This window comes from Callospermophilus lateralis, chromosome 8 (genome assembly GCF_048772815.1).
Source record: "Callospermophilus lateralis isolate mCalLat2 chromosome 8, mCalLat2.hap1, whole genome shotgun sequence".
NCBI classification, from domain to species: Eukaryota; Metazoa; Chordata; class Mammalia; order Rodentia; family Sciuridae; genus Callospermophilus; species Callospermophilus lateralis.
The window spans coordinates 97,315,021-97,330,401 of record NC_135312.1 but is presented as its reverse complement, the minus strand read 5'-3'; the positions used below and the strand labels follow the sequence as shown (position 1 = coordinate 97,330,401).

At 34.3% G+C, this 15,381-nt stretch overlaps 1 protein-coding gene across 2 annotated transcripts in view; it reads right to left on the bottom strand.

Moving 5' to 3' along the window:
- Unc5c (unc-5 netrin receptor C) overlaps nucleotides 1-15,381 on the bottom strand; it is a 344,211-nt gene that overhangs the window by 60,061 nt on the left and 268,769 nt on the right. For both annotated transcript variants that reach the window (XM_076864608.2, XM_076864609.2), the window contains exons 5-7: nucleotides 12,467-12,647; nucleotides 8,471-8,638; nucleotides 5,768-5,932 (exon numbers count right to left, since the gene is read on the bottom strand). In XM_076864608.2, the coding sequence (XP_076720723.1) occupies nucleotides 5,768-5,932; nucleotides 8,471-8,638; nucleotides 12,467-12,647 (514 nt within the window). The remainder of the gene's footprint in view (nucleotides 1-5,767; nucleotides 5,933-8,470; nucleotides 8,639-12,466; nucleotides 12,648-15,381) is intronic.

Below are 15,381 nucleotides of genomic sequence, written 5' to 3'. Positions count from 1 at the left end.
AGTAGCTCTTGCCACCTAGGGTTTTATACAATGAGGGCTTTCTGCAGGTATTTTGTGAAACACTATTCTTGGTAATCTAATTTAAGCCAATGTGACCAAATTCTCAGAATAAGTCAGTGATATTGTTCTGCCTCGAATCCAGAGAACCCTGCTTCTAAGAGCTTACTGTTCTCTAGCCTTTTGTCCACATTTCTTTTCAAAAATGTTATTTACAATTATAAACATAATCAAATACTAGATATAAAGAATGTTTAGAATATAGCATTTTTTATGTAGAAAACATTACATGCACTCTCATAAGCCCAGAAAATGCATAAATTTTATTGATCTTTTTCCAAAAAGCATGCTTCTATGCAGTTATGACAGAAATATGTATACATCCATATTCTGCTTTTCTATATGAAATATGAATATTTTAATGGCAGTGTAAATGTTCTATTTTATAGGAGTACCATGTATTACTTAACCATTACCTTAACATTGGACTTTGGGTTTAAATTTTTATAATAATAGAAAACAAATACTATAGAAATATTTGAAATGTATGTTTTTAGGTATTTAGCAATTATATGAATTGTTTTAAAGTGTAGTCATTCAAGTAGGAATACTGGGTCAAAGGATACCATTTACCAATTTTAAAGCTCTTGATTTACATTGTGAATAATTGCTTCCACAAATAATTATAAAAAGTTGTATTCCTGTTAGTGAAGTATAGGAGTTTCCATCTAACTACACATGTCAACATTTCCATTATTATGTACTTAAAATACTAAACAATACTATAAGTTATTTTCAAGAATGTTGATGAAAAATTTCAATTATTGTTATTTGAGGAAATACATGGGCTTCAAGATGTCTTACATGACATCAATAGGCTAGCAAACAATTTTGATAATTTTTGATTATTCAGTTGAAAATTAAACATTCTAAAAACTATAACTTCTAAGAAAAATAATCCTATGAATTAGAACAATGAGCAAGAACAATATGTTATGTATGTTATTTAGTCACAACATAAAAAGAATTGAACAAAGAAAGTTCAATTAGATGGTTAAGGCCATTAACTGAAAATTTAAAGATAAATACTGTTAGGTTCTATTTCCTAACTTTAACCTTTCTTTGTAATTATGATTTAAGTATACCATACATAATCAGTATAAAATTGGATTTTTCTCTGTAATTTTTAATTTCCTTTATAGGTGAGTTTAATTCCTCTATACTCTGGTCCCCAATATATGTAGATTTATTTTTAGCATCTTATTTACTATTGGCATTCACTATGTGTTTTCTTCTTTATTTATTTTTGCTCCTTTTCAGCCCTTAAAATTTTTATTTTGAACTTATACATTCAACTTTTACATTTATCTTAACATTTTAACTGGAACATTTGAGTCATTAAAATTTAGTGCAAATAACATTACTATTGTTTTCCTGAATAGTATGTGAAAACTGGAAAATTCTCAGTTGAGACCTTTCCATGAGTGTGTGCATAGTTGCAAGCATTTTAAAGACCCAGTTCTTATTTTTGGCAGTTTACTCAATGAGGGTAGTGGGTACTCTCTTATACAATTGTCTGAAAATCTTTTAAGTGTTGTTCTCTTGTGTAATAAATGTGCAACTTTTTAAAAATATATATATTTTTTAGTTGTAGATGGACACAATATCTTTATTTATTTATTTGTATGTGGTGCTGAGGATCAAAGCCAGTAACTCAAGTGTGCGAGGCAGGAGCTCTACCACTGAGCTACAGCCCCGTCAAATTTTTACTCTGTCCTCCAGTGGGTCTTAACAGTTCTTTTACATAATCATTTTTTTTTTGTCTTTCTTCCCTGTATTGTAGGAAATTTCCTGAGATCTACATTCCAGTTAACTAATTTTCCCTTCAGCTTTATCTATAGCTATGTCTGATTTTTAGTCTGCCATTACATTTTAGATTTCTCATCATGCTTAATTTCTAGACTTTCATTTGATTTTCCCTCAAATGTATCTGTTCTTTTAACAATATTCTCTTCTATCACTGTATTTATATTACATTTAAAACATAGTCTGTCTTTTCACTTTTACTTTGTATAGGGTCTTGATCAGATTGCTGTATGAGTATGTTCTTAAAATGCTAACTGTGTATTTCAGACTCTCCTTTACAGTGAACTGGTTTCTTGGATGATTTGAAACTTAGTATTATAAGTTTATTTTCAGGGGTAAGCTATTTTTGTCATAGACCAATGCACTTCGATTGTACAAGGGACCCAGAGGAGTGGCTTGCTCTTTGTTCTGCTAGTGCCCCAGAAGTTTTACTCAACACGTTAATTACACATCTTTTGTTTTTGCTGCCTGTACTATATCCACAACAGAGCATGCCAGAGCTGGGTGTACTAATGTGGTTTTACTATAGGTTTTATTTAAGTGAAGACCTTGTTTTCCTCTGACCTACCATGAATTTTCCTGTGGTTTCCTTGGGCTGGTGGGTGAAAATATCCTAGTCATTTCTCATGATGAGGCTGCTATTTATGAATTCAGTTTTATTCAAGGTTCTTGTTTTCAAGTCTCAGATCTTTTCTTTCACAAGGCCAGGGCTTCTGCCTCTCTGCCCAAACTAAACCCCTAACTCCTGGCCCTGAGACCTATCTACTCCCATGTCTACTGCTCCTGTTGGCTATCCTGCTGGCCCCCACTCACCTCTCCCTTTGAATTGCAACTGCATTTCTGGAACTTGAGGATTTCCCTCCCTCCCTTTCTATGTATGTGTTTTATCCAATATTTCCACTATTTTGAACCAAAGTTATTTGTATTAAGGTAAGTGGTTAAGAAAGAAGTGTGTCTGAATTTGCTGTTTTTAACAAAATAATAAACATTGACAACCACATTTTCTCTATATTTCACATTGTATTACCAATTTGGCTTTTTTAAAAAATTGCTACACACTACCACCCATATCAAGGTAACTTAGTCCCACTCACATCCACTATAAACTATGATTACTCTTATCCAACGGTATACCTACATTTATATCAGAATTTTACATATATATATATATATATATATATATATATATATATTGAGTAGATTCAGAGATTATATTTTATACCTGGCTCAATGGTAACTAGGCTAGCTTTATTTTGAGCTCTATTGCAGTATTGCTGCAATACATTAAGACACTAATTCTCCAAAAGTAAAATATTAAATGATAATTTCTAATTGGTAATGAAAATTTTCTGCCTGTATTTTCTACTTTCGTTCTTTTTCCTATTATAAACCTCATCTCTCTTGTAAACCATGTAGTTTCATTGTTAAGAAAGTCTTTTGTTTTCCAAAGTAAGGTCCCAAGTAATATTATTTTTTTGAAAGACTTTGGCCAGAAACACCAAGCTTATTGGTAAACAGAAACTATAACTTTCACTGTAAAATACTGTAATTACACAGCACAGCAATATCTCTGTGGTTTTTATCACTGAGGAAATCAATAGTAGAATAGACTACAATTCTCTGTTGGACAACAGTAGATATAAGAAGGTAGATGAAAGGGTTTATTGACTTAGTAGGAGTGCTACGATAGCAAATCAGAGCTGCCCAAGGAAATAGCTTTTTAACTGAATGATTTTAATCCAAACATCAAAATGTTTCAGTCTAACAAAAGACTTGATAAAAATTAAACAAAACAAATAAACAAACCCCAAACCCCTCTTGTAGTCTCATGTCTTTTCCCTATTTACATACAAACTCCAGACAATAATTATTGGCAAATATCCAGTCACAAGAAAAAATTCTGTGAATGTGAATAAGAAATGATCTAAATGTTAAACAGTTCCATGTCATGAAAGGCTTAGTTTGATTATTTCATATTTGTGTTTGACCAACTTAGTCCCACTCACATCCACCATGAACTATGAATTACTCTTATCCAACAGTATACCTACATTTACATCAGAATTATATGCATATATACTTGAGTAGATTCAGAGATAATATTTTATACCTGGTTCAATGGTAACTAGGCTAGCTTTATTTTGAGATTTACTGCAGTATTGCTGATGAACTATTTATTAATACATTAAGACACTAATTCTCCAAAAGTAAAATATTAAATGATAATTCCTAATTGGTAATTGAAATTTTCTGCCTGTTTTTTTCTACTTTTGTTCTTTTTCATAATTTAGAAAGACTCGTTTTGTATAACTAAGAAATGATTCAGTGTTCCAACTTGTAGCATTGCAATCCTTGTTAAATAAGTTGTTGTGAGGATTTTTAAATATGGATAGTAGAAAAAATAGATATTAAAGCATTCAAGGTTGAAATATTAAATTGAGAAAGGAAAAAAATGTGTAAGAGGGAAACAGAAAAACTCTAAATACTGCTACTTTTCAACTACATAAAACAGTTTGTTCTACAGTAAAGGAGGAATCCGACATCATAAAATTGTTAAACAAAAATAACTTGTGCATATTATGTTGTTATTTTATTTCTCAATTTAAACTCCAGCATAGGGGAGGAACCCTGTATCTCTGGATAAATGGTTAGTAAAACAGCTGTATTCTTCTCATTCTAGCATTTCTGATACAAACTTAGTGAGAAACACAGTAGCAGGCCCCAATCATAATCAGAGGCTATACGCTGCACTCAGCAGCCTGTTCTCAAAGAATGCAATGTGTGGGGAACATAAAAATAGAGGCCGATTGAATTTTTACTGTGTGAGCAGCATAATTATTTATTTGCATTTTAAGTGAGATTTCCTTTGAAAGTTCCTTGAGTGTATAGATTCTGAAAGGTAAACAGAATTTCATATGTGTGGCGAAAACAAAATACTTTTCCTAAAAAATAATTACAAATCGCTCTACACAAATACATTTGATTGCTTGAATTCTTCAAGCAATCTGTAATGCATTATAAGAAATGTCAACATTTGGCCACCATTAGTTCAGATCCAAATGCAACACTTTGATCCAATCATCTGAACAGGTGCAATTTCAGTACAATTCTTAGTACCTTCATTCATGGTCACAAAAAAGATGGTAAACTGTGAACAGCTAAGGGCTCTCAGTAAAGGGGTAAGAGTTTATAAGTATGGAAATCAAATTACCATGTCATTAAGAAAATCTAAAGACAAAAAACATCCAAGAAACAAAGACATGAAAATGGAGGTTATGAAGTTTACATTACCCACTGTGCCACTCTTATGCATTCATTTTTAAAATTTGTTTTATTACCATTATGTCTTTTAAATATATTAAATCATACCCACATTATAATTTCTCACACAACCTCAATACTTTAAGAAATTGTGAGATGTCCTTATTAAACAGATATTATGAATTGGTAAATCTACCTGCAGAAACGTTCACAATCCTTATTTATTTTACACTTCATAGACATTGGTTTGGTGCATGGGTTATGAATAAATTGCTCACTTTTTGGAAGTCATGTCTTGATTCTATGAGGAGTTTAGGGTGCCCTTTTGTGCATGTTAATAAAACTGAGTAATGGTTCCTTGGTGTGGAAAGAATGACAGCCCCTGCACGGAAATGACTAACTCACTCCTTGCTCATGGAAAGCAATGCTGCGTGTCATTTGTTCACTAGAGATAGTTATTATTCATTCTGGTTCCTAGGAGATTAGCTTTTTCCAATTTTAAGAGAGAACTAGGATATTGCTACCTTATTGCATTTTTTATTGTTGTTCAAAGAGTTCTTAATTTCTAATATTTCCTTCAAAGATGTCTAAATGTTTTAATCCCAGGCCCCTTAGCGTCTGTACTTTGCTCAAATCCACTTACTCTGCATGCAAAGCCCATCCGTGCAGTTCTTCGATTGCAAGACCAGGCCGTCGCAGTCCTTGCCCCCATTCTTAGGGGCTGGTGCTGTGCACTCCCTCCTGCGCCAGTGGGTACATTCAGTCCCACAAGTAGACCACTTGCTCCATGAGGTCCATCTGCCATCCACTGCCACAAGAAAACCAGGATCAGGTCAAAGGGCCGAGGGGGCAGAGTTTGAGTATAACATAACAAAACACAAAATGGAGGAAAACGCCCCACTGAGAAGTATTACATTAATTTCAAGCACCAGAAAGTTTATCTGATGTACTGTACACAGTCTGGGTTCTGTGAATAGTTTTGAATGTCATATGACTGTTTTCTCACTGAGGAGCCATGGAAGGCCCACTGGGGCACATAGAAACCAAAGTTGTCACCAGGAACTGCGTAAATGCATGCTATAGTGCCACCTTTTTTTCTACTGGGGGGAACTTCTGGATTTTGTATGGAGAATTAGGGTTCTCTTTTTGGATCCAAATTTCTCTCATTCATAGTAACATGTGAACAATGAAAGCAAACCTACGGTGCAAGTTGGAAAAAAAGATTGGTACAGTAGGGAAGAAATCCATTCATTCATTTATTCATCTCTCATTCTTGCTCTGTCACTCCATCTGTCCATTCATCCATCCATCCATCCATCCAAATAATCAGTTCACCTCCATCTATATCTTATATACTTTTAATTTTTCCTTTTTTTTTTTTTAAATTCAGACTGCATGATTTAGCTGAAATCTTTTGCCAATGCCTTCTTTAAAAGGCTATTATTTGATGATTCCATTATTTGATGATGTATCCTTTTTTTTTGTCAGGTAGAGTATTGCATTTCAGACACATGTTCTCAGTGAGTTGCTTAGCAAGTCACTTTTGCTGAGGCTGGCTTTGAACTAGTGATCCTCCTGCCTCAGCCTGCTAAGCCACTGGGATCCATTTCTATTTATTTAAAAAATAATATTTAGCTAACTTTCTAATTTTTGCCATGATTGCATTATTTAGAATTGGCTCACTTTCTTCCTAATTTTGGTGGCTGACTTGTGATCAATTTCAATGATAATAAACTAAGATATCTCTTTTAAAAACATTCTACTTAAGTCCCAATTTGAAAAAATACATAATAAATTTAACTGGCTTACTTTAAAATGAATCTTTTAGTTTTTTCACAGAAATAGGTTAAAAATATTGTACTACAAGTTTTAAAATGTTTGATTTTTTTAGTGAAACACATGTTAATTATGATTAACTAAGTTTCCATGTATAATACATTATTTACTGAACCTCTAAAATCTGGATATTGATAAAAAGTTATAATAATGTTAATAGTTTACATAGTTTGGGACATCTATATGATTCCATGGTCTAATAACTATGTAAATATACATACTGTGCATAAAGATATAAACACACTTTGCAGGAAAAAAATGAGGATAGCTTTATTATTTCTACCATACAGAGTTGGCTACAAAAGCAACTCCCAACCATCTGAAGCAAAGACACTTGCTTTGACCTAGAACATCCTGGTGTACTGAAACATACACACACACACACACATACACAACACACCACACACACTTCTATTTTAACTCAAATTGATCTGTGCATTTTTAATTGCGAGAGTCAGCACCTAGATAAAATATAGGAGAGTGCAAGATAAAATTTGAAATTCTAAGTCTAGCTGAGTGTCAAAATTTGTTCCAAAAATAAAAGCTCTCAAAGGTTTCAGTGTGGAAAACTATTTTGATAGTTGGAAATCGATGCATGAGAATGTAACATGTAGATTTTATTTTTCACTCCTGTTTATTTCTCTATCCCATTTTTGACAAATGTTCTATTAAGTATGGATAAAACAAAATTAGGTAAAGAGAAATAAGGAGGTTATGTATCTAAATAATGAAATTTTTAACAAAATAACTACCCCAATGAAAATATCAAATTTATTGATTATTTCAAAATAATTGTAGCTTAACTTTGGGATACATTGTATAATGACGCATTTTAATATATTTTGGTTTTGGCAAATAATAACTTCAGTTTACCTATGTGTATTAGCAATATGAAATAGTATTAAAAGTGCTAACAGGCAGAGGGATGCAATTTTGCTTCAGGTACCACTGAAAATAACTCACAAAACAGATGACCAATATGTACAGATAATAAAGAGCTGACTGCATTGTATTTTCAAAATCCATTAACTTATAAGTCACAAAGCTTTGACTTCCTTTTAATTCATTCCAAATATTTTATTTGCCTTTGCCCCCAAACTGACACCTTGCACAGAAAAGAAAAACATTTCAATAAAATTGCAATTTCAATTCATTTCCATGGTTTTCTGAAGATCAAGGGTTGTTGTTCTTAAAATGTGTGGTTTTTCAATGCTGTTTAAATTCCTTGAATTTTAGAGCCTATAATCTTGGCTCTAGCAGTTTCATTGATATAAAGAGATTACATTCACATGTTTCATTTCCTGTTTTCTAATATTTTATATGTTGAGATAGCAAAGTTATTCTTTTTGAGGAAGGTACTTGATTTCTCAGCAATATAAATAATGAATACAGAATAGATTTAAACAATGTTTATCACAGATTTAGTTCAAAAGTAAGCCCTTTGTATTCATTTCTAAAACTCTTTCTAGAATGGTGGAGAAAATTGGAATGAAAGGACTTGTTTGTTTACCTGGGCACAGTGTAGTACAGGCTATTTTCTGCACGCTCTGCCCCTCACAGAAGGCCCCACCATTGAGTGGTGCTGGGTTGGTGCAGGTCCTGGTGCGTTTCTGATACCCTCGTCCACAGCGGCTATTACACACAGACCACTCTGTCCAGGTGGACCAGCCACCGTTAACTGAAAAGAGGCAACAGTAAAAAATGGATTAAATGTGTTATGTACACACAGACACACAAACTACACACAACACACAAATAGAAAGTCATCTTCCAAGTGACCATTGAAAAAATTCTAAAATTTCAAAGCTAGAAGAGATTCTGGGCATCATTTCAAAGTTTTATTGCATAATTGAAGAATCTAAACAAAGGGATACACAAAATTATTTACCATAATTTACTTATACAGAAAAATATAATGTGCTCAGTTTTCCTTGGCTAATATTCTCTAAAAGTAAAATCTTTTAGAGATTACCTAGTTGAGCTTACCTAGTTGAGCTCCCAAAATTACTTTTGATAGTTTATCTCAAATAATAAATGTTTACATGATTATGCGATGCCACAGTGGATTTGTAGCATGGGAACTAAAACAGAAATCACTTAGCCTTTTGAAAGAAAAGGAACAAACAGATGATTGGTTATTTTTCTTTAGCATTTGCAAACTTTATAAGCTCTTAAGAAATTTTATTTTCATAAATTAAAAAGTAAACTTTATTAAAAAATAAAATCTCATAGTGTTGAAGTTTTAAATTGACCAGCAATTTGAGTGAATTGGCAATTAGTTGACATAATTGAAATGGACACCTCTTTTGTGTAGGAAACCTAATTATGGTGTTTGATGGAGCTGTCAGTACATGTATGATTATAAAACCTATACCCTAACACTCCAGAGACTATTCACCTTCAGAGATCTCCTTCTAGAGAATACTTATAGTTTATGAGTATTTTGATAATGTGAGTTCACATAATTACTATGCCAAAGCAATTTCTAAGAAAAATTATTTGCTGTAGTTCAAATATGGTACAACTAGTATGTATATTTGTCTTCTGATAATAAAGAAGTGTGTTAGCCATTGAAGTAATACAAACCATATATGTGTATCATTTGTTCAACTTCTTATTTGCTAGAAACCTATCCAATTGGGAATAAGCATGAGTTTGTTTACAAACAAAAGTTTTTTTTTCTTTCACAGCAGAGCTTTTTTAATACATAAAATAAAAAATTAAAACACTTGTAATGTTCAAAAACAGAAAGTGGTAACATAAACTATACTATATTAGCTTGTGTGATAAGACACCTGGGCAGCTATTAAAAATGATGCTGAACAAGGCTATTCATATATTAAAGTATATGAATATTGCGATGTTATGTTTTAAGTAAAGATAATACATGTATATCCCTTATTTTAAAATCCAATATATGCATAGGAAATATCAGTGATAAAAAAATATATAATTTTTTTTTTAACAAAAGAGTCTCTGTGGATGATAAGATGACAGGATTATAAGTATTTTCCTCTTTGACCTTTTCTGTTTTTAAAATTCTTTCTACTGTCTATATATTCATAATCTAAAAATTGTACTAATAAAAAATAGAGAACAGACTCAAAATAAGAAATAATGGTTAGATGTATGTTTTTCTATGGCCTTCTGGTGATCCCAACCTATGAGCCTTGGACAACCTATTTCATGAAGCCATGAAAAGGATAAGTGTTCTAAAGAGCAATTGAATCTGTTCAACTTAGCAACCACAATTCCCATGCCATGGAATTGTCTGTATAAAAGGCTTACTAGCCTATATTCAAGCTATTGTTTAGGGCTCTAGGATACCTGTACCACTCTACTCAAATTTTAATGAGAAATAAATAATCAGAAACTTTTAGAGACAGAAACATCTTTGCAAATCCAAGGCTCTATCCTTCATTTTACAGAAAAGGAGACAAGGGCTCAGAGAATCTTGATTTAAAAAGGACAGTTAGTAGAGGATCTAGTCCTAGAATACATGATTCCTGACCTTAGTTCTGACCTTATCTCAAAATGCTTAAGTTACTAATGTTTGCTCCTTCCTAAGACAATGTAATCATTGCATTTATAGATATTGAAAGGATGTATGCATAGGAAGAGATTTGCATGTGTGTTAAATATCTATATAATACATCTATATATAGTCTGCCTTCATTAGTTATTTATGATTGGTGCATGCAGTGATTGGATCCCATTTCTACTTTGCATTTCAAATGCTGTTAATCAAGTCTTTCAGGCAGCTTAGACAAAGATAAAAACTAGGAAACATTTTATTGTGATTTAAGGAACATAACTGCTTACGATTCAACATAGTCGTTATCTGGACGAGGAAATTAAACCTCAGAGTAATCAGAGGATTAAAAAAATTGTATGCATCTGTCCTGTAATTAAAGTGACAGTTTTAAAGCATCACTACATTCAGCCTTTGGAACATCATAATGTTTCTGTTCTCATAACTCCTTACATCATAACCACACATCCACTGGAGAGGAGAGGCAAAATTTTAATCTCAATATTTCTAGGTTTGTTTTTTCATCTGGACCTGATTAAACTAAATAAGAGATAAAACAGGAGGAAAGCATATAAATTTATTTAATACAATATATAGGAAATTTCACAAAGAAATGAATACCCTAAAATGGCATTAGAATTAAATATTGTAGGCTGAATTGGACAAAGAGTGTTAAGTTTTGAAAAGGTAACAAAATTATGTGGTGAGGTTCAAGGATTTAGTGTTATTTTAATAAGATCATATAGACTTATCTCAGTCTCCAATTCCTATTTTTTAATGGTAAGGATGTTATTTCCCTTGTAGGATATGGAAAACACCTTTCATATGAGAATTTAATTTCCTGATTTTAAGAAAAAGAAGGAAGGTTAGAGTGATCTTTCTGTACCCGCTGTTTTTCAAGTGTCTTTAATTCAAAAAAAGGGTTAATAATCCAGAATGGCATATTTTGGGGTGCTATATTCTTAACTACTTGAGCACTACCTGCAGTAAGTACCATGAACCATATACATGCCAGTGACTGTCCCTCTTTCAGTCCCTCAGACACCAAGTCCCCCGAATATCATTTACCATGGAGGCAGGGATGCAATCTTTCTTATGCTCTGAGTGGTTCTGAGACCAGGGCATGTCATGCAAGAGGGAGTACCACCTCAAAATATTTCCCAGGTATGTGCAATTTTCTCTGGGACAATAAATCCACAATGCTATGAAGACTTATTGTAAGTCTAACATGGTGAGAAATCTGTAAATACACATCCCAGTCTCACGGTGTACAAAAAAAGCTAAAAGCTTAGCTGGGGAGTTAAAACCACTTGAGGAATGACTAGAAGACAACCGAGAGCTAAACTGCACATGGAGATAAAAGCAGATATGCCACATTAAAATGTAGTGTGAAACTGGCTGGTACTTGAGGAGAAATGATAGGTTTAGAGATGAGCTGGATTAGAGTGGGGGAAAGCTTCCTGAAAACATCGTCATGTGAGACTTTGCCAAGTCGTGAGAATGAGTGTCACTCGATCGTGGCTGCCTTCATCTCTGTGCCTCTATGGAGGGAGCAAAGCAAGTTCTATGGATGTCCAGTTGTTCTGTAGTGTTTGGGGAACAGTTTAGCTCCAATTTTCTTGAGGTTTCACAATCACAGGGCTGAGCCTAGGACCACAGATGCATCAGTGGGCTGCTTAAACACCTCCACCTCTAGACTCAATCCAGACCTTGGTGGTGCAGGTCATGGACAGGTGAAAGCTTACGGAAGCAGTGTGCTCTCATAGATATCCTTTACTTGTCTATGAACTGACTAACAAAGGACTAGCAATGGCCAAGCCTAGTTTTTCCAGAGGATCAGGGAAGCAGCTGTGAGAGACAGGACTGAATGGCAATAGGGACTGAGAAGTGTCCTTGACTCGAGACTCTAAAATAACAATGAGAAACTGCAGTTTGATATGAGCTAGGTTGAGAACACCCAAATATGACACTCACCATAGACTATGACCGTAGCAGTTGTGCTTTTCCTCTTGGCAACAATGTTTTTGGCGACACAGGTATAATTTGCAGTATCTGAGAGGCGGGCCTGCTTTATGATTAGGTTGTGATCGATTGTGATATAAAAGTTCCGATCTTCAACAGGATCAATTATGTCTTCATTTTTCAACCATTCCACCTAAAGATGCAGACAAACAAACAAACAAACAAAACAAAACAAAACAAAAAACCCAAACAGATAAATCCCCAGTGTGGATCCCTCGATGGCTGCCTATCTCCATTTGTATTTATCTGTACAACATTGTTCCATGCTATGAACTTCTGCAAACCAGGGGGAAGTAACTTTCTGAGGTCATGTTAAGTATCACTCACCTGCCAAACATGCTGATTCTGTCTGTACTACATTATTCTCAAATGTCAATGAACCAATTGGGAAATACAGTGTTCAAATTGTTTTCACTTTGCCCTGCAGGCAGGAACCTGGAATGTGCACTGCCAAGTTCAGAACCCAATCAAAAATAATAGGCTAAGCATTTCCAACTGAACTCAAACCTTTTGCTATTTGATTTGTTTACTCTTGGCAAACTTACCTGCTGCTTTTCAGAAAAGAATATAAGGACTATAAAAAAGGCATTTTCGACATTATGTAGCTCTAACAAAATAACATTTGGATGATTTACGTGTAGCCTCACTGCAACATATGGATTAAATTTCCCTGAAAATGCTCAGACTTTAAAATGTAGCAAAAACACATATTTGGTGATGTATCTAAGCCAAAATATTTGGGAAAAAAAAGATTTTTCTACCAATCCTCAATATAATCAAAATAACTCATAAGTCATTCTCAGATTTCTCTTTTTCTACCTGTAGTATTCAAATCTTTCACTCATGGTTTGCTTTTGGGGAACCTGACCTAAGACATGACTGTACAGAACTGTTGAACTAGTGTTTTTCTATGCAAATGATATCAATTTAGCAGCAGCGATGTTATCCTTGCTGAATAAAAGGAGGGAAATAAACCTGTACAGGCTTTCCTTCCTGAGGGTAAACTATATTATATTCTGGCTTTTTAAACGGTGCACAGGTTTTTCCATAAAGCAAAAACAACCTTGATATTTACCACACTTAAAGTTTCCTTTTGCATTAGAGTGGATGTGGATACAAGCAACCTTTAGTGGTAGGGAGTCAATATTGTTGCCATTTTCAAAATCTTAAAGAGCTTCTCTGGCACTGCAAGAGGTCTAAAAATTAATCTCTAAATCTGTCAGTGGGCTTGACACAGCACAGTTCTAAGTTATGTCTAATGCAGGGAGTCTCAAATAATGCTCCTCTAATCCTTACAAGAGGGGCCAGCATTTTAAAGGGGCAAACAAAAGCCAATCACAATCCTGAAATATAGAGAGGGATGGGGATGCAGATTAGAGCAACTATTTGTAACAATGTAAATTTTGGAATAGTTAAACACTCTTGACATTTGTTCTAATGGTAGTGAGAAAGAGAATGGAATCCATATAAAATAGGAGATTTTTAAAGTGTGTGTTTTGTTTTCAAATATAGAATATACTCAGCTAGGAGCATGCTTGGATATATCCGATATACATACTCATACTCCCTGGACCTGGGTGGATTTTCTCAGAGTTTGGTCCAAGTACAATATTATGATCTTGATGGAAATACACAGGAGAAAGTAGCAAAATGGATCCTGTCTGAAATCTCCATGAAGACAGTTGAAAGGAGACATTCATATATTTTGAATCTAGTCTTTAACTGGGTTATCTCTGCTACTATCCCAAAGAAAGCTTTCTATGTATAGAAGGCATTCTTGGGTTCCATTTCCATTGGTCTTGGATCCCTACTTTTTGTGTTAATATGCTTATTTCTCAGGGATCCATATCTCCTGTTCTTTGAGGGATATCCCTCAGATTCATGAACTCTCAGGCACTTGGAGAGTTCACAACTTCTCCCCACAGGTTTTCTGCTAACCATTGACCAATGGGGGCAGAAATATGCCTACTATCCAACTGGGTCAGAACTGAGTTGAAACTCCTCAGAGTTTGGTCAGTTGAAATGTTGTGACCGTGAGACCTTGACTGAATTTACCCTAGACATCTTCGCCTTTTATCTCCCACTTGCTCTGCTCATTTCATGAGCTTTACTGGGAGGACTTCCTTAAAAATCTACTTGCAGTTAAATGTTTGGCTCTTGGTTTTCTTCTGGAGAAACTTAACTAAGTCATGGTTGTCCAAAACTCTGGCTTCTCTATGTAAATTGACATCAGTTTAATAACAGTTAAGTTATCCTAATCACAACTGACAAAAAGAAATCTCAAGGGATATTGCATACTTGTTTATTGGAAGGGTTTATTACATGGAAGAAAGAGTTCAATTTGCATGGTTGACAAAAGATTTAAAGAAACATACATACTTGCTGGGTATATGATCTTTATGTTATCATACATAATGCCACATTTTACTTGGTTGTTTCTCACCAATTTTGGATCAGTGATTTTGTCCTGAGCCTCCAGAATCCCTAAAAGTCCCCCATCCCCTGCAATGCTGTGGAGGCTCCAGGGTCCTGTGCTGGGCACTGTTCTCTTCCATAATGACCTCTTTAATTCAGAAGCTCTGCTTTTATCTTTTCCATATTTGATTGGCTTACATACCTTAATTGGAAGAAACAGAGGGTTCTAAAGCTAGGAAATAGCTATAAGAATAAAGGGAGAGCTAAGGGTTCTTCCCCAGCTTCTGGCAAGTTCCCTCAGTTCCCCGCAGTGCTGTACCACCAACTGTGCCATGGTCCTCTGCTTTGAGAACATCACCTCCCGGGGAGGCTCAGTTCAGGGCTGCAGGTCATCCCTCACCTCCTGCACCATGATCCTTGGTTGTGCTACACATCTCCATTGCTCCAAATCT